Below are 19,824 nucleotides of genomic sequence, written 5' to 3'. Positions count from 1 at the left end.
GTGGCGAGGAGGGGGCGCTGACGCTGAGGCTTTTCCGCTCCAGCTGCGCGGACGGGCGACACAGCAAATTCCGCGGCCACACCTGGCCGTGCAGCTGTCCAGGCTGGGCCGGGAGGAGGATTCCCCAGTCCTCCGGCCGCAGGCCCCCGAGGGCACGGCCTTGACCCCTGGCGATCATGGACGGGAAGGGTTGGGGGGCGGGGGGAACGCCGAACACTCCCGCTGGGTTAAACGCGCTGGACCAGCCCCATTCTCCAGCTACTCCTCTTCACCTGGCCTTTATGGAAGGAGGCTAGTCCTCTCTGACACCGGGGAAGATGAGGGGCTCCCCGGTCGAGCCCCTGAAAACACCCTGCTCAGAATGCTGACTCGGAGGAGGAGGATAGAGGACCCCTCAGGGGCACCCCTCTGGTTTCAGGATTCTGGGTTTCCCTGGGAAGTCAGATCCTAAGAGATCATAGTGGGATGACGTGCTCCCGTTTCCCCGAAACCTAAGCCATCCTCTCCTCTCCCTGTGTCCCCCCAACCCCTGTCCCCAGTGGGACACCAGGACTGGGCACAGGGCAAAGCCAAGGTGAAACTGAGGTCCTCAGTTCTGCAGCCGGGGTGGCATTCAAGGCCTCCCAACAGCACAAGTAGTCTCTGTTCACCTCTGCCCCCATCTCTGGGCCACCTCGTACCCTTCTGTCCCCTCTGTGTGCATGCCTGCTAAGTCGCTTCAGTCATGTGCAACTCTTTGCGACCCCATGGACTATAGCCCGCCAGGCTCCTCTGTCCATGGAATTCTCCAGGCAAGAATACTGGAGTGGGTTGCTACGCCCTCCAGAGGATTTTCCCAGCCCAGGGACCGAACCTGTGTCTCTTCTGTCTCCTGCATTAGCAGGCAGGTTCTTTACCACTAGTGCCCCCTCTAATCCTCCCTAACCCGCCTTTTCTCAGTTCCTCAAATGCACCAAACGCCCTCCAGCCTCACAGCCTTTGCCCATGCTGTCCTCCTTGGTGTACCCCTATGTCCCAGGCTCACCCTCGCCTCATTTTTCATTTTTCTATTGTCTGCTCAATCACCACATATTACTAAGATTATGACTAAGGGAGTGTCTTTGAGAATTCCTGGGCCACGGCTCTCCTACACGAAGTTCAGAATCCACTTGCCAATTTCCTCCAATAACTTTGTTGGAATTTCCATTAGGATTGTAGCAAATTTAATCTGGTGAGAACTGACAACACCTATGAGTCTACTATAATGACGTGTTGTGAGTCATCGAGGATACAGAGACAAACCATGCAACTCCTTCCCTCAATAAGCTTTTTTAACTCCTGGTCTTCCTTTCTATTTTATTTCATCTCATGAGAGAAGATCTTATTGGGCCCATTTTGCAGATCAGAAAACTGAGGCTCAGAGAAATTGCATGACCTGCCCTAGGTCCTGCGGGGAGGAAGTGGTGGAGCCAAGACCCCCACCCAGTCTGTCTGACTCACAAATCTGCCCAAGCCAATTTGGTCTATGGGTTTGGTTCGTGTGTGTCTCTGTGTGTATAAAAGTAAGGTGTGTTTTCACACACACCCAAAGTTGAAAACCATCTATTTAAAGATGGATGTGCTGTGAGGTTGAGTGGGAGTGCAGGTATGTCTGCTCTGTTGGGCTGTGACTTCTCTTTGTGTGGATGGTGGGGTCTTTGGCTATGTGTATAAAGTGTTGGGGGTTTTGGTGGGTGTACTGGGAAGGATATGTCTGTGTATTGGGTAGGAATTGTGCGTTGGGAAGACAAAATTGGGTTACTTCTGTTGGTATGTGGGTGTGTTTTCTTATATTAGATTTTAATTTGATACTTGTTGAAAGAACTCTTTGAAATTAAACAAAGGTTTTTCAAACCGTCTATAACTCAGTTTTTATTTAAGGTGTAACTTGTGTGTATGCTCAGTTGCTCAGTCCTGTCTGACTCTTCGCAACCCCATGGACTGTAGCCCGCCAGGCTCCTCTGTCCATGGAATTTTCCAGGCAAGAATACTGGAGTGGGTTACCATTTCCTTCTCCAGGGCTTCTTCCCGACCCAGGGATCAAACCTGTGTCTCCTGCATTGGCAGGTGGATTCTTTATGACCGCGCCATCTGGGAAGACTAAGGTATAATTTACGGTATTCAGATCTTAAGTGTACAGCTGGATGAATTTTTATATACATGCCATCAAGCTTCCTGGGGCTGGGGAAAGAGAGTGAGCTGGGGCTGCTCTCTTTCTGCGGTTTCTCTTGCTGCAGAGCAAGACTCTAAAATGTGCAGGCTTCAGCAGCTGCATCTCAGGGTAGAGAACAGGCTGAGTTGCTCTGTGGCAAGTGGGATCTTCCAAGACCAGGGACTGAACCCATGTCCCCCTGCACTGGCAGGCAGATTCTTAACCACTGGACCACCAGGAAAGTCTTCTAGTTTTGCCCATTCTTAAACATCTTGTCAATGGAGTCACGTGGTGTTTGCTTGGGCAGGTTAATAGCTAACACTGAACAAACTTGCTTTGTGTGTTGACAATTCCTGTATCTCACTGAATTTATCATAATAGCCAAATAATGTAGTGCCTGTTTATTGTTCCCATTATACAGATGAGGAAGCTGAAACTCAGAGACTTGCCTCGAGTCACCCAGACCAAGGTCACTCATCTGTGGTCACAGCTCTGGTCCTTGCAACTCCTAAACCATCCTGCCTCCCTCTGGGTAACTCACCGAAGAGGTGACATGACTTATGAGAGAGCAGAAGACCTGGGAGCCCAGAGGTGCTTCTGGGTGTGCTTTATTTCTTTTCCGAGAAGTCAGTGTTTCTGAATCTGTCGTCAGATCTCCCCAACACCCCCTACTGCTGTGTCGGGTACCACCTGCCACTGGCAGCCCAGCCACAGCAGGGCTGCAGAGACACACCAACCACAAGGGTTGAGTTCTGGCTCCCAGAGTTACTTGCTGTATGACTATGAGGAAGCTACCTCCTTTTTTGAACCTCACATCCTCAACTGCTGAAACAAGGCTAAAATCCTCATGCAGGGTTAGGACAGTAACAGACGGAAGATGTCATTGTATAAATTACCACTGCTGTTATTTTTTTTTAAAGATTTTGTACTGAAAAATAAAACATAAGTACAGAAAGTCACATAAAACCAATGTGGGACCCAATAGAGTGAACCTCTTGTAACCACCAGTCAGATCAAGAAATAAGAGCCTCTTAAATGTCCCACCTCAATTACAGCTTGACTTCTATAATATTTCTTTGTCCGCACTCAAGTTCACATCCCTCAACAGTGGAGTCCATAAAAAATTTGCCCATATAAAATAATGTAGGGACTTCCCTGGTGGTCCGGTTGCTTAGACTCCATGCTCCCAATGCAGGAGGTCCGGGTTTGATCCCTGGTCAGGGAATTAGATCCCATAGGCTGCAACCAAGAGTTCCCATGCCACAAGGAACTTCGAAGATCCCACATGCAGGCAAATAAATCAATAAGAATAAATATTTTAAAAAATGTGTATCTTTTGAGTCTCTATTGATTTCCACCTCCATCTCTTTCATTTTCTCAGTTGTCTTTTAGAAGAACTTGGAACATTTGACCAAAGAGTTTTGAAGAGTGTGGATCACCATTCCTATTTTTCACATGTGTTTTCCTCCCTCCCAGCTCCCTCTTTCCCTTGTTTGGATTTGGAGTGACACAAATCTGGGTTGAAGTTTTGAGTCTGCCAATTGCTGTGTGTCCTTGGACAAGTCACTCACCCACTCTGAACCTATTTCCTCAACTGGCAAATGAAGGGGTGATCTGGAGGATCTCTAAGGACATTCCAACTTTCTTAGTCTCCTCTCTCAAGCACCAGGCTCCTGTTCCACAGTCTCTTCTTCTTTTTCATCTCTCTTTTAAAATTAAAGTACCGTTGATGTACAATATTATATAAATTCATGGACAATATAGTGATTCACAATTTTTAAAGGTTATACTCCATTTATAGTTTTATATTCCTTGTGTTGTACTACACGGGCTTTTTTCCATTGTGCCCCTGCAATGGGAGTGTGGAGTCTTAACCACTGGACCACCGGGGGAGTCCCTACACAGACTCTTCTTAAAAGCAACTTTATTGTCTGAAAAGAACCCTGGGGTAAGAAACAGAGACCTGGCTCTGGAATCCAGTTTCCACTGGGACTAGCTGTGTGACCTTGGACCAGGTACTTAACCTCTCTGAGTTTCCACTTCTTCGTCTGTTGAATGGAGATTCTGAACCCTAATCCATAAAACTGGAGCAAAACTTGAATGATATCGGACTCTTATAGCACTTAGTGCTTGGCACCTGAAAAAAAAGTGAAAGTGTTAGTCACTCAGTTGTGTCCAACTCTTTGTGACTCCACAGACTGTGGGGCTCCTCTGTCCATAGGATTCTCCAGGCAAAAATATTGGAGTGGGTAGCCATTCCTTTCTCCAGGGGATCTTCCCAACCCAGTGATCGAACCCTGGTCTTCTGCATTGCAGGCAGATTCTTTACCGTCTGAGCCACCAGAGAAGCCCATCTAGTATGTGCTAAATAAATGTTGACTGTTATTGTTGTTATTATTATCATCAGTTATAGCTAACATTTCTTGACTGCTTACTCAGGCCTTGTGTCACGTGTCTCAGTTCATTTAATCCTCACAACAATTCCACAAGGCAGCCTTATTTTATAGGTGAGACATCAAGGCACAAAAGGTTAAGTAACTTGCCCATGGACACACGGCTAGTAAGCCATGAACCCAGGCTGTCTGGATCCAGAGTCAGCAGTGTTAGTCACTGAGATGTACTGCCTCAAATACTACTGCTATCTAGAAGAATCTCCCCTTCACTTGCCCAAGAGAATTCCAGTAGGGGTGAAGATGAAGCAATAGCTGAATCCAGTGTGACAAAATCCAGGGGTGAGTAAAGCTCTTACCCTGAAGTGAGATCCCAGCCCAGGACATTCATCTGGGCCATCTCTGATTATTTCCTGCCTTCACCCCTAACATTTTTATCCACTGGCAACCTGTGTATTCATGTACAGATGGGCAAGTTGGATCATAAAGAAGGCTGAGTGCCAAAGAATCGATGCTTTTGCGTTCTGGTGCTACAGAAGACTCGAAGAGTCCCTTGGCAGAAAGGAGATCAAACCAGTCGATCCTACAGGAAATCAACCCTAAATATTCATCAGAAGGACAGTTGCTGAACAGAAGCTCCAATACTTTGGCCACCTGAAGCAAACAGCCGACTTGTCAGAAAAAAACACCCTGATGCTGAGAAGGATTGAAGGCAAAAGGAGAAAAGGGTGGCAGAGGATGAGATGTTTCAGTGGCGTTACTGACTCATTGAACATGAATTTGAGCAAACTCTGGGAGACGGTGAAGGAAAGAGGAGCCTAGCGTGCTGCAGTCCATGAGGTCACAAAGAGTTAGACATGACTTGGCAATTAAACAACACCAACCTGTCAAAGTGAACCTCGGGACAGGCTTAGTCAACAAGGACAGCAGGCAAGGTCCTACCTGGTGGACTGGCCGCGGGTGTTTTTGTATGTTTGCTACCAGTGTGATTTTCTGGGTTGTTCTGGATGTGTGAACATGTCGGGTAGGAGACAGTGATTTTTTTTTTTCTTTTTGCCACACTGCAAGGCACGTGGAATCTTAGTTCCCAGACCAGGGATTGAACCTACATCCCCTGCATTGGAAGCACAGTCTTAAGTACTGGACCATCAGGGAAGTCCCAGGAGATGGTGATTTTGTACACATGGTTGGACTTCGAGGCCGTGCCTTCCTCATATGTCTGTCTGTCTGTCTCTCTGGAGAGGCAGTGGGACTAGCCTGGCCCATCCCACCTCTGCCCCCCACCTGCTGTGAGACCCCAGGCCAACGACTCACTTCTGTGTGCCTGTTCCCTCACGTATAGAAAAATGGTTACGATGACAGTAATAATACCAACCTGATAGGGTGGGTCTGAAGATTGGATGGTCTCATCCAGGTCAAGTGCTTGAAATGGCTCTGAGCACTGAGGAAAGAACAAATACCTGCCGCTTCTATGTGTTCACATGATCAAGTGTGTAAAGGGTGGGCTTCTGTGTATTTATGGAAAAGCACCTGAGGGCATCTGACAGCAAGAATTTAAGGGACTGGGGGAACCAGCTGTCTCATATTTTGTGGGAGGAGGGTATCTGTGTGTGTATACATGCATGTGTGTGTGGTGTGTGCACAGTGGATGCGTGTGCATTCTGTAAAATGGGCAAGAATGTTCACTGCCAGAACCCAGTTAGCAAACAAACAGGCCCTAGGACAAGTCACTGAAGCTCTGTGTCCCCATCTGTCTGTGGGCGGGGTTGCTGCCTCAAAGGCAGCTGCAAGGACCAAGTGAGTCATGGATCTAATGCTCTGGACCGTTGCAAGTGGCCAGGACATGGGAGAGGTTGGTATTTAGCGCTCAGGGAGAGTGGGGCACACACTCCTGGGTCATCAGTGCAAAGCTGTTTGTGTTTGCCTCCTCTGCCGCCTGGTATGTCATGGTTCTCAGCTCACTGTAGACAGAAAAGCCCTAAGTCCAGTTGCTCCAATGGCCCGGAGAAGGATAGAGACTTGCCCCAGGACACCCAGCCTACTGGAGGCAGAGAATGGAGCTAGATCGGAGCCAGTGCCTCTTGTCTTTCTGGTGTGATGGGAAAGCCATGTAGAGGTCAGAGTCAGCAGCCCCCAGCCCCCACTGCCTCTGTGTGCCCCGCCTCCCCCAGCATCCAGCAGTCAGCCTGGGCTGGGGGAAGCTGCTCCAGGGGAAAAGGTGTGTGCTTTGGCAGCCGGCACTGTCTGGGCCGCCGAGGCTGAGGCTGGGCAGCTGCCTGGGGCGGGAATTCCATGCGTCTGGGGAGGACCGCACTTGGGTAGCCCCGTCCCAATTCCCAGCCCTGCATCGTCACCTGGGCCAGGGCTCAGCTCGGCACCGGAGACTGGGTTCTGCCTGGAACTTCTCAGAAAGGTCTCTGGAAGTGGAGACTGAAGATTACAAGTGCTTCAACTTTGGTTTTTTTAATGGAACACCTTTCTTGTAAATCTGTCCCTTCCCGTTGCAAAGGCATCGCTTTTTATTTGTGAAGAATACAAGGAATCAGAGAAGAGAAAATGAAATTCTTTGTCAACAACAAAGTACAGCAACTCAGAGATCAAAGGAGTTCTGTCAACACACACACACACACACACACACATCCTTGAATATTTATGCATTAACACATGCATATGATACAGAAATCATCAGAAGGACGTGCTTGTATGTGTGTGCTTGCGCATTCATCACATACAAGCACATGCATACTCATGCAAGTACACACGCAGGTACAGACATCTGCTTGATCATGTACGCATCCATACACCTATATGTGACACACAAGCCCTCACATGTGTGTCTGTGTGTGCTTATACACCTATAACAAACACACATACTCTCATAAGCACATGCACACACACCTAAAGAGCTCCACTCAGTGCTCCACCAGTTCAATTAGTTGTGAATTCATTTAATCCTGGCATCAGTGTTGTAAGGAAAGAACCTTTATTTCTCCCATTTTCCAGATAAAGCACAAATGGTTAAGTAATCTGCCCAAGGACACCAGTTAGTGAGCATAAAAAGGCTTTTTTTTTTTTAAAGAAAGAACAACCAAAAAAAAAAAAAACCACCCTCAAACACAAAATAATGGGGATTTGAATCCGGATCCACTGGCTTAATTAATTAGGCTGCATGGTCCTATGTTTGAGGGGCCTCGCAGCAAATATTCTAATATTCTCATCGGGCTTTCCCCCCCATGCATCTATACTTGGTTTGGTTACAGAAATGACATCCTTGTTACATACTAGCAGGGCCCTCCCTGGGGTCAGACTTGGATGTGAATCCTGGCCCCACAGCAGACAGGCTGGCTTGACTTTGGACTGTTTCTTCACCTCTTCGGAGACTGGTTTTTCATCTAAAATGGGGAGGGATCGTATCTGCTTCTGAGAGCTTGGCTGAGCTTGTATACTCGAGCTCAGCATCCAAGTTCAGCCAGGCTCATTAGATGGGAACCATAGGAAAGCTGCCAACTCTGGGGCTGGAGGACTTTGTGGAGAAAAGAGAAAAACACTTTCTGGATGCGAGATGGCCGTAATAGGTGGGGTCTGGAAGGCAGAGAAAAGGCTCGGGATCTGAGGTCTCCTGAGGAGAGGTGGTGTTTCGTCCGGGAATCCCTGCCTTGACCGCACCCCTATCCTGACCGGCAGCTCAGCCCCGGCCCCCTTGCACTTCAGGTGGAACGGCAGAGAGAGGGAGGAGAGAGAAGCCCACGGACTGGCAGGCGGAGCTTCGAGCCTGGCCCGGCTGGAAGGGGAGGGGGCTGGGGGGCTGGGACGTCAGATGCCATCAGCTCTTGGCGGAACGTTTAAGTCGCTGTGCGGCAGGCGGGCTGGGCGTCTGCAGAGGTCCCCTGCCTCCTGGGCCGCCTCCCGCCGCCAGCCTGGGCTACCCATCCTGGGTACGCGCCCCTGGGGAGCCTGCCGCCTTGTCTCCCGGACCCCTCTCTGTGGTTCTCTTCTCAGTATTTCTTTCTCTATCTTGTCTGTTCTTTCCCCCCCTTTCTCTCTCTCTGTCTCTCCCATGTTCCTTCTCTTTTTGCCCCAACGTCGTCTCTCTTTCTCTCTGTATCTTTCTACCTTTTTTGTCTCATAGCTCTTTTCTGGATCTTTTTATGTCAGTGATCTTTTTGTCTCCCTCATTTTCTTTTTCTCTGTTTCTCGCTTTTCTTTTTGTCTGCCTCTTTCAGTCTCTTCCTTCTTTCTGTGTCTTGCAAGAGTTTGGGCAAGCTCCGGGAGCTGGTGACGGACAGGGAAGCCTGGCATGCTGCAGTCCGTGGGGTCGCAAAAAGTCGGACACGACTGAGCGACTGAACTGAACTGAACTCCACCCTGAAATTGCAGCAACTTGGGGACGAGAGCGCCCTGGCCGATGCCTCAGGGGAGGTGGGCGCTGCCCCTCTGAGGGCACCGACAGAGCCCGTGTGGAGTGAGATTGGTGCAGAGGGTATCCAGTCTGGGGAGGAGTGGGGTCTGCTTCCTGGGCTGGTGGGATGGAACTCCGGCTTTGAAGTGTTGTCTCACTCCAGGGCCTGGTCCGAATTCAGCCACTCTCTGGGCATTTCTTTATTTTTTCTTTCTATCTTTTTAAAAAAATATTTATTTGGCTGCACCAGATCTTAGTTGAGGCACACAGGGTCTTTAGTTGTGACTCGCAAACTTAGTTGTGGCATGTGGGATCTAGTTCCCTGACCAGGGATTGAACCTGGGCCCCCTGCATTGGGATCGTAGCGTCTTAGCTGTTGGACCCCCAGGAAAGTCCCTGTCTGGGCAGTTCTTCCCACTGCACCATCCACTCAGTCCATGGGGTGGGAAGGATGGAGTGTTGCTCCCCGCCACCAGAGCTGTGTTGGGAGGTCTGTGTCAAGCTCCCAGCAGTTAGCATCCTCTAGGGTGGGAATGCTGGGGAGCACTCAGGGTTTGGTGCCCTCATGACCGCCCCCTCCAGGCAGCCAGCTCTGACTGCACGAGGCCAGACGTGGGACCCCTTCCAGCCAGCTATGCCCCCGCTGCCCGGCACCGTGGGCCTGGCAGGCCTGCTCTTCTGGGCAGGCCAGACAATGAACGCCTTGATGCCCAACACCACCCTGGCACTGACCCAGACCAAGGGCACAGCTGTGAGGCCCCTGAGTGGCCTGGGGGTGCCTCGGTACCGGCGGAAGCGCCACATCTCTGCCCGGGACATGAGTGCCTTATTGGATTATCACAACCACATCCGGGCCAGCGTGCACCCACCTGCTGCCAACATGGAGTATATGGTGAGTCCTCATGCTCTGCCAGTGCCCTCTCTGGCAAATGCCAGTTGACTCGGTGTTCCCTGGAAGGGCTGAACCACTCACGAGTCTAGCCTTTCTAGCCAGTATCTGGGCCCTGTGAAGTCTGCCCATTTTACAGATGAGAAAACTAAGGCTTTATATAGGTCCTTTCTGCAGGCAGGAGCAGAGGACTGCGATTTATGGCGCATCCTCTGTGCCCCAGGCACTTACACAGAACCCTCTTCCTTCAAGGTGGGATTTATCTGCGTTTTCCAAATAAAGAAATCGAGAAGCAGAGAATTAATTCGTTGAAGGTCACCCACTTGGGATTACACCCCAGCTCTGCCAGCTGCTAAAGCTGTTGTCTTAACTAACACAATGCCTTTTCCAAGAATTCTGGCTTCCTGCTGGGGATCCGCAGTGGGTGGGTGGCTGGAGATTTCCCTGCCATTGTCTCTTTGCCCCAGGGGTTTGATGACACTCCCAGTCTGTCCACAAGTCTCTGGGGGTAGAATTGGGAGAGATAGGGATTAGTTTCTGGGGTGGGGGTGGAGGGCACAGGCTGGGGGAGAAACAGCAGCTGACCAGCAAAGGACGCTGGGATGTCTTCCTTCAAAGAGGCAGAATGGGGGATCAGGGGAGAAGGGGGTGTCTCACCCCAGCCCCCTACCAGCCTGACTCCGGAGGGGAGGAGGGAACCTTTTTCATTATCGCAGCCCCTCCCCCAGGACCATTGTCCCAAACTAGCCTGTAGAGATAGGCCTCCAGCTCACCTACAGATTTCTTTAGGGAAAAGGATTGTCAGCCGCCCCCTGTAAGACAGATACCTGCTCCCTTAACTGCCTGCAAACACTTGTACTTTTGCCATGCGTTCATTCACTTATGTAGCATCTCCTGCTTGGAGCTAGGCACCACTGCTAAGCCCTGTGGACACTGCCAAGAACAGGATGGACAAGGTCTTGTCCTTCACAGAGCTTCCATTTCAGTGGGCATGATAAAAAACAAAGATCAACCACAACATTTATGTAGAATACGACATCAGGTACAATAAGGTGTTGGGAGGGGTGGGGATGGGAGCCCAAATGGCAGGCAGCTAAAGGTGGGGGAGCCGTTTATTTGTTCATTAACTGACTCATCCATTGATTAACACAATGGCTGGCACGTAGAAGGCCCTCCAGTTTTCAAACAATGACACATTTACTGAGCACCAGCCCTGTGTGCAAAGCCCTCCCCGCAACAGGTGTTTGATTGTTGCATGTATTGTGGAAGAGAGAGAGCTAGACAGTTCCACCAGGAGGGGCCCTGGGGAGGGTCAGTGAGCGTGGGTTAGAGGTTTGCATGCCCCTACCTCAGCTCACCCCTTTGAAGCATGAAGAAAACATTCCTCTGCTTTCTTTAAGAATGGATGAGTCTCACAACCCCGGGGAGATGTCTGGACCCTTCTTTGGGTGTCCCCATTGCTTCACTAGCTGGCTTCAGCCCACAGGACAGGTATCTGGCTAAATATCCCTTGCTCAAGGATCACTTTCTCTCTATGGCTCCAAAAAAGACCAGGTTCCGTTTCACATTCTCACACCAGCCAACTGTAATGATTGCTTAACGTCTCATTTCCTTGCTAGACTGTGAGTCCTTGTTCAATATTTGCTAAATGACAGATGAAATGAAGGAACAAATAATATCTCAGAATCTCAGGAAGTCAGAGTGGAAGGGAACTAGTATTTTTTTTTAAGTAAGTGATCCTTTTTTGAGATATAAAACTTGGGGCATTCATAGATGGGAAAATTAAGAAGCCATTACTGAGGAGGAGGAGGGTATTCTCTATGTGCTGATGTAGAATCATCGCTAAGACAAACCTGTCTGGTTAAATGAAAACAGCAAGGTGCCAAATAGAATGTCTGGCATCCTGCCATCTGTCAAAAAAATTCACATATATATATATATATACACACACATATATATGTATATGTTGTTATTCCCTGGTGGCTCAGTTGATAAAAGAGTCTGTCAGCAATTCAGGAGACCCAGGTTCAATCCCTGGGTTGGGAAGATCCCCTGGAGAAGGAAATCGCAACCCACTCCAGTATTCTTGCCTGGAGAATTCCATGGACAGAGGAGCCTGGCGGGCTGCAGTCCATGGGGTCACAAAGAGTCGGACATGACTGAGTGACTAACACTTTAGTTGCTAAGTCATGTCTGACTTGCGACCCCATGGACTGTAGACCACCAGGCTCTGCAGTCCATGGGATTTTCTAGGCAAGAATATTGGAGTGGGTTGCTATTTCCTTCTCCAAGAAGGATTATATGTGTATATATATATAATTATTATCTTTACATAATATATATTTTATTTATATATTAACACAATATGATATGTAATTACATATATTACATACATTATATTATATATAATTACATTTTTTACATATAATCATATATACATTTTATATATATATTATATGCTTATGGGTGTGGAATATTTCTGCAACTGGACACAAGAAACTCACGATGATGGTTACCTCCAGAGTCTGGGTGGCTAGTATAAGATGAGGGACTAGTATAAGATGAAGATGAAAGACTCTCCACTTCTCCTTTCAACAGCTTACATAGTAAATGTGTGCATGTTTTCACTATTAAAAACAAACACATTTTGAATTTTAAAAATTTAATGTTAAACACATTTTCAAATTTTAATAAAAAAAATCCATTCTCTTCCTATTATCCTGGGCTCAGTCTCTTCTAGGGATAGCTGGGAACTCCCAGGCCAATCCCTGGGACCCCCTCAGAGCAGGGAACCCCAAGCTTGAAGTCCAGCGAAGGAAAAAGGGTATCGGGCTAAGAGTCAGAAGGCTAGGTGTGGATCTCAGCTCTCGTGTGGACTTGCTATTGACCTTGAAGTCACAGGCCTTCTCTAAGGCTCAGTTTTCTTATTAATTAAGTGGATTTATTGCAGGGTTCCCAGGAGATGGAGGAGTCATGATACCACGTATATTTGCATTTCTAGATGCTACTGAGATGGTGGTGGTTTTCCTCCCACTGGGAACTTCATGACCTTTCTGCTTCCCCAGGTCTGGGACGAGCGGCTGGCCAGGTCGGCTGAGGCCTGGGCCTCCCAGTGCATTTGGGCCCACGGGCCCTCACAGCTGATGAGATACGTGGGCCAGAACCTGTCTGTCCATTCCGGCCGGTGAGTGAGCCCTCCCTTCACCCCGTCACTACACTGCCCTTCTTTCACTCAGCAAGTTCACCGAGCACACGGTCTGAGTTTCTTCCATCGCCTCCACCTTCCCAGGTACCGCTCGGTGGTGGATCTTGTGAAGTCTTGGTCAGAGGAGAAGCGGCATTACTTGTTTCCTGCCCCAAAGGACTGTACCCCGCGCTGCCCCTGGCGCTGCAGTGGCCCTGTCTGCTCCCACTACACCCAGGTACCCTTTGTAGGGATGAAGGGCTGGTGGGAGAAGTAGAATGTGGTGGACAGCAGCTCGAAATAAAACACAGGCCTCTACGGACTTGCTCTTACATAATGAGCCTTTTCCTGTATATACATTGAATTGAACTGAACTGGGTCTTATTTTGAGTGTCTTAGGTCAGTGGGCCATATTGTTTGACCCCAAAATGGAGATGTGTGGTCTGACAAGTTCAAGAGTGCCTTGCTATCAATAGGTCCAAATGTTTCCCAGTATTTTCTAGTTTCCAAGGCTGTGCTGTCTTAAAAAAGAAATGCCAAATATTACCCAAAAATCGTAGTGTATTCAGAGTGCTCATATTGAGATGGTACCACTTATTGTACATAAAAATACAATGCAGTATAGTGTTATAAGAAATAGGACCAATGGTAGGACAAAGGTCTTCTTTTGGAGACCTGCCAATTTCTCTGTGACTCATTTGCAGTAAATGTCAAACACTGAAGAAAATTCTCCTAGGAAATGTGAGGCTTAAGCCAAATGTCCCTCCTGACATCCATGAGATATTATTACCCCCATTTTACCAAAGGAGAAACAAGGCACAAAGCAGTTAAGTGACTGGTCAAAGTCACACAGCTTCTGATATTGAGAAACTGACCCAAGGCTGTTTATCTTCAAAGTTTATGTTCTGGGTTCAGGATGGGAACACGTGTACACCTGTGGCAGATTCATATGGATGTATGGCAAAACCGATACAATATCGTAAAGTAATTAACCTCCAATTAAAATAAATAAATTTATAAAAAAAGAAATAATAAGGTATTTGAATGCTATAGAAACGTGCACTGTAGATAGTAAGCTCTTCTCTCAATTCTATTTCCCAAAGGTAACAGGGTAGTACATTTGCTTCTGGATTTTTTTCCCCATGAATAATATGAAAGGAAAACTGACACTTTCTCCTGGTTTCTTTATGACTAAGCATATCATGGGAGAAGGCAATGGCATCCCACTCCAGTACTCTTGCCTGGAAAATCCTATGGATGGAGGAGCCTGGAAGGCTGCAGTCCATGGGGTCGCTGAGGGTCAGACAGGACTGAGCGACTTCACTTTCACTTTTCACTTTCATGCATTGGAGAAGGAAATGGCAACCCACTCCAGTGTTCTTGCCTGCAGAATCCCAGGGACGGAGGAGCCTGGTGGGCTGCCGTCTATGGGATCACACAGAGTCGGACACGACTGAAGTGACTTAGCAGCAGCAGCAAGCATATCATGTACCACAGTTCATGAGAAATAGCAATTTGTATACTGAGATAAACCAGGAACAACAGGTTAGTCTGTTTAGCCTGCATCCTTCCAATATTGAAACCTTGAGTATTTCCCATAAGGCTTTGCAAAAACAATTTCATCTTCGCCTTTTGTGACATGGATACCTAAACACAGGTCCCTTCCTTTGTGGATATGTAATCTTTTGAGAAAGATACTGTTTCGCTTTGTTTTTTTTTTTTTTAATCAGGAACAGATTAATGGAAAACCTGGTAATCTTAGAAATTTTGTATTCATTTCCTTTAAATACTGTGGTTTGTATTTGGCTGGCTGGTCATTTTGAGGCTGGACTTCCTTGTATTTCTTTTCAAGTAAAATTTTTTTCTTTTCTAAAAAAAAAAAAGTTTGTGTTCTAATCTCCAACACAACAATGATTTTCAAGCATTGTTCATAAGGGGGGAAAGAAAGAAATCTAATTGAACACTATAGAAAACATTAGCATATATCCTTCTATATGATAAGATTAAATATTAGTTCGTAAAACTTTTGTGCAAGAGGAGTAGGTGTGTGTGTGTGTGTGTGTGTGTGTGTGTGTTGGTGCACTGGGTAACAGTATAAAACTGTTTTCCCTACTGTTGATTGCAGTAAAAAATAAAGTTTGGGAAACATTATATTAATAGTACCGTATGCCTCCATCCTCTCACTTTTGAGACAGTTGCCTCCCCCAGGAAAACCTCAGCTAATGCATCCACCCTGAACTGGGCAAGTGCAGGAACCTTCCAGGCCCAAGTCCTTCTCACAGCCTCCCTTTCCTTTGTCCTCCCTTCTCAGATGGTGTGGGCATCTTCCAATCGGCTGGGCTGTGCCATCCACACCTGTGGCAGCATCCGCGTCTGGGGCAGCACCTGGCGCCAGGCTGTGTACCTGGTCTGCAACTATGCCATTAAGTGAGTGCAGCTTTGAGATCGAGGGGACTCTGGGGCAGGAGGGTGGCTCACAAGGTGGGCAGGATTCTCATAAAAGGAAGACACACAGGACACCTTGCCCTCCTCTGTTCTAAATACACCATACAGTTTGGTACTTTTAGAATTGATCGAGAATCCTTTTTCTTTACCCAAGCTTCACAGTCAATTGGGTGATAGACAGAGGACCAAGGCAGGTGGATAGTAGATAGGCAGTCTCCCTGATGAAGCCAGTAGTGGAGAATGTGTTTTAGCTCTGCCAGCCAAGTGGGCTTGCAAATAGCTCGCTGTTGAATTAAACCTTCACATCCATTAACAAGCAACACTGGACAACCAGAGGCCTCTTCTAAGTACAGTGCTGGCCCCTTTAAGCTTCCCACGAGAAACAGAGCCACCAAGGACATATGCTCCCTGCAGGGAGGCAGATCCCACAGGAAAGAAAGGAAGGATGCAGTGAGCATGCTCAGCTGCTTCTTCCAGACTCCAGTCAGCTAGGTGGGAGAGAGGTCAAGAGAAGTCTTTGAGAGCAGAAAATAGACCTGATTCATTTTTATATCCTTTTACTACAGTGATTTCAAACTGTTGGTTTTTCTTAAAGCAGAACTTTCCCTCAAGTGGTTAAATTAAACAAAAAAAGGATGACTTTTATTCCATCATCCCCTGGTGTCTCCACCACCCACATTCCCTGCCCCTAAACTTCCGGGAGCACCTTTTGAAAACTGTGGACTCACAGCATCTGACACAAATCCTGATGCCCACTAGAAGTCTTGGTTGAATGAATGAATGAACGAACCCATATGAAACCAGAAATCCACACTTTTCTAAGCACTTTGGCTGACTTTACTTATTGTTATTCAGCCATCACTTTTGGAGGAAAAAGATTCCATTTCTGCCTACAAAGAGTGTTTGATGTTTGAGACAATAAGGCACTGGAGCTTGAGAGATCACTAACAGCACCAGCTAGAGGTGAGATTATTAGGCCGCCCCGAGCAAGATCCTGGGGGACTGATTTTAGGCCTTGAGGTGGATGAAGAGGGAGAAAAGAGAACTCTTTGGGTTGGATGGAGAAAAGAGCTGTGGGAAGATCTGGTGTGTAAGCTGGATCTATGTGCCACTAGAGCAGTCTGGAAAGTGAAAGTCGCTCAGTCGTGTCCAACTCTTAGCCACCCCATGGACTATGCAGTCCATGGAATTCTCCATACTGGAGTGGGTAGCCTTTCCCTTCTCCAGGGGATCTTCCCAACCCAGGGATTGAACCCAGGTCCCTTGCACTGCAGGCGGATTTTTTTTTTTACCAGCTGAGCTATCAGGGAAGCCAGAGCAGTCTGGAAAGCCTGACCAAAACCGTAGTTGTGATTCATAAGCTAGAGGCCAGCAAACTACAGCCCACAGCCAAAATCCGACCTGCTGCCTATTTCTATAAATAAACTTTTATTGAAACATGACCACGACATTTGTTCACATATCCTCTAGGGCTGCTTTCGTGCAATAAAGACGTTTGGCCCCCAAAGCCTAAAATATTTACTATCTGGCCCTTTACATAAAAAGCTTGCAAACTCCTGCACAGGCAATGGGAAACCACTAAAAGTTCTTGAGCAGGAGAATGATGGGATGAAGGTTTGTTTTGTTTGTTTGGCCACGCCTCGGGGCTTGTGGGATTTTAGTTCCCTGACCAGGAATCAAACACGGCCCCTGGAAATGAAAGCACCAAATCTTAACCACTGGATGGCCAGGGAATCCCTGGTTTGTTCTTTTTTAAAAAACTGCTTAGTTGAGATATAATTCACATACCATACAATTTATCCATTTGAAGTGTACAACTCAATGGGTTTTTGGTGTATCACAGTATTCATTTTTTTCAATCCTGGTAAAAAATATATATATAACATAAATTTGCCATTTTAGCCATTTTTAAGTACTGTGTACTATTTCGTGGCATTAATTGTATTCATAGTGTTGTACAACCATCACCTCTATTTCCAAAATGTTTTCATCATCCCAAAGAGAAAAAACTGTTACCTTTAAGCAATGGCTCCCTATCCGCGCCCCTCCCCAAATCTATTGAGAAGATTAACTTCATAGCAGGTAGGATGGTTTTGGATGACTGTCCATGAAAAATAAATGTACAGCAGAGGCCACAAAGAGGTTTCACGGGCACATCTCCCATGGTTGAATTACACCCAGTATCTAATTATTATAGTTCTTATTTGCATATTACCTTATAAGTTACAGGGGCTTCCCGCATAGCTCAGTTGGTAAAGAATCTGCCTGCAATGTGGGAGACCTGGGTTCAATTCCTGGATCGGGAAGTTCCCCTGGAGAAGGAAATGGCAAACTACTCCAATATTCTTGCCTGGAGAATCCTATGGACAGAGGAGCCTGGCAGGCTACAGTTCATGGGATCCCAAGAGTCGGACACGACTTAGTGCTATCTTTCTTTCTTTGTAAGTTACAAAGTGTTTTTGCATAATTTTTATGGACACCATTTCATTAACTTATTCAGAGGATAAAATCAAGGCTCAAGAAATGAGGTAGTTTAGGGACTAAACTACCCTGGTGGTCCCTGGGTAAGTGGTTAAGTGGTCCAGTGGTTAAGACTTCATCTTCCAATGCAGTGGGTGTGGGTTTGATCCCTGGTCAGGGCCAAAATACCAAAATATAAAACAGAAGCAATACTGTAATAAGTTCAATAAAGACTTTAAAAATGGCCCACATCAAAAAAAAAAAAAATCTTTAAAAAAAAAAAGAAAGAAATGAGATGGTTTATTCTGTCACCAGCTGGCAGAACCAGGATCAGAACTCAGATCTGCTTGTTAGAGAGGGGAGGGAGGGATTTCTTTGGGGAGGTGGCTGGGGTGGGGTGGTTGTGTGGAAGGAATCAAAAAAATTGCACTTCCTGGGGAACTGCTTATCTGCCAAGCCAGGTGCTTGGATATGCTCATTTCTGTGTGGGAAGAATGTCTTCTCTTGGTTTTAGAGATGAAGAAACTGAGGCTTGCAGTTGTGACCTGGTTACAGGGCCAGTCAGCGGCCCTGCTGATATTTGAAAACCTGTGTGAAGGTGGCTCATGTATCTGTCCCCCCAACCCGCCTCCCTGGGCCCTCTTCTCTTCCAGGGGTAACTGGATCGGAGAGGCACCATACAAGACGGGGAGGCCGTGTTCCGCCTGCCCCCCCATCTACCAAGGCAGCTGCAGCAGCAACATGTGCTTCTCGAGACGCAAGTCAAACAAGCTCCTGTGGTTCTGAATTTTCCATGGGCTCTGGCAGGTCTCCGGCTGGGCCTGACGCTCCAAGAGTCCCTTCCCCAAGACAGGGTCAAGGAATACTTTTTTAAGGATGTGAGTTGGGCTCACTTCACCTACCTGAATCTTCCCTCCTGTTTCCATTTCCTAAACGTCCAGCATGTACCCGGAGAAAACAGCCTCCTTGCTTTCCTTCTTACCTGTTACATCTTTTTCTCCTCCGGCCTCCAGGAAAGAGGCCTGCATCCTCAACTGACTCAGTTCTCAGAGAGCCAGGGCCGGAAGAAGCAGTGGCAGCAGCTTTTGGACTCTCAGGCCTCCAACCCCCAAGTCTTTGTGTATCCAATAAACTACCTTCATTCATTCAATAACAGCCAACCAGCTCCTGGGCCGTCTTTGTGGACCAATGGTCTCCCTCTCTGATTTGGGACCATTTCAGTTGCAAGCTTTTACAAAATAACTGTAGTTAGCTTGTGGACACCCCACCCCCAGTGTACGTTACTGAAGCCATGCAGGGTCCAGGCATCTTTTTCACAGGTGGGCACACTGAGGCTTGGCAAAAGGGCATGACTTACTGAGAGCTGCATGGCTTGTCTGGGAAGGAACCCAGGTTGAAGCCCAGGCTCTGAAAGCTCCTTCAGGCTGTTCTAGACACCTCTTTGAATGCTCAGAACTGACAGCCTAAAAGCAAAGCTCGGCTGAGGGAATTCTGTCTTTTAAGGCTTTTTTTTTTTCCTTTGGCTCTCTCTGTCTCTCTCTCCTTTCTTTATTTCTCCCAGGGAATCTCATTCTCGTTCCCAGAAACCTTTTCCCCTCTCCCCACCCCACCCAGTTATCAAAACACACAAAAGACCTTTTGTCTTTAGAGATAGTAAAATCTCTCCCTCAGACCTTGCACTCCAGCTGGGGCCCACTCCCTGCCTGGCTGGAGAGAGCTTCATTCAAAGACCCAGATGGAAAACAAGCCCCTTTTCACAGAGTCCCTACATGATTCTGGATGGAATGAGTATTCTTCCCTCTTGGACATTCCCATCTACGCTACAACCTGTACCTGTGTCTCCAATATCGCCTTCCTCCACCCTCAATAAAATTCTTTGAGATCTTG

The 19,824-nt window shown here is 47.4% G+C and overlaps 1 protein-coding gene across 1 annotated transcript; it reads left to right on the top strand.

Moving 5' to 3' along the window:
* The first annotated feature begins 8,856 nt into the window (after positions 1 to 8,856).
* R3HDML (R3H domain containing like) lies at positions 8,857 to 19,824 on the top strand. Its single transcript, XM_027558484.1, has 5 exons — positions 8,857 to 9,851; positions 12,914 to 13,032; positions 13,138 to 13,270; positions 15,344 to 15,459; positions 18,591 to 19,824. Exons 1-5 carry the CDS (start codon positions 9,525 to 9,527, stop codon positions 18,721 to 18,723), a joined length of 828 nt encoding a protein of 275 aa, XP_027414285.1. The 5' UTR covers positions 8,857 to 9,524; the 3' UTR covers positions 18,724 to 19,824.

Source organism: Bos indicus x Bos taurus, chromosome 13 (assembly GCF_003369695.1).
Source record: "Bos indicus x Bos taurus breed Angus x Brahman F1 hybrid chromosome 13, Bos_hybrid_MaternalHap_v2.0, whole genome shotgun sequence".
In the NCBI taxonomy this organism is placed as follows: domain Eukaryota; kingdom Metazoa; phylum Chordata; class Mammalia; order Artiodactyla; family Bovidae; genus Bos; species Bos indicus x Bos taurus.
This window is presented reverse-complemented; position numbering and strand designations above follow the sequence as displayed.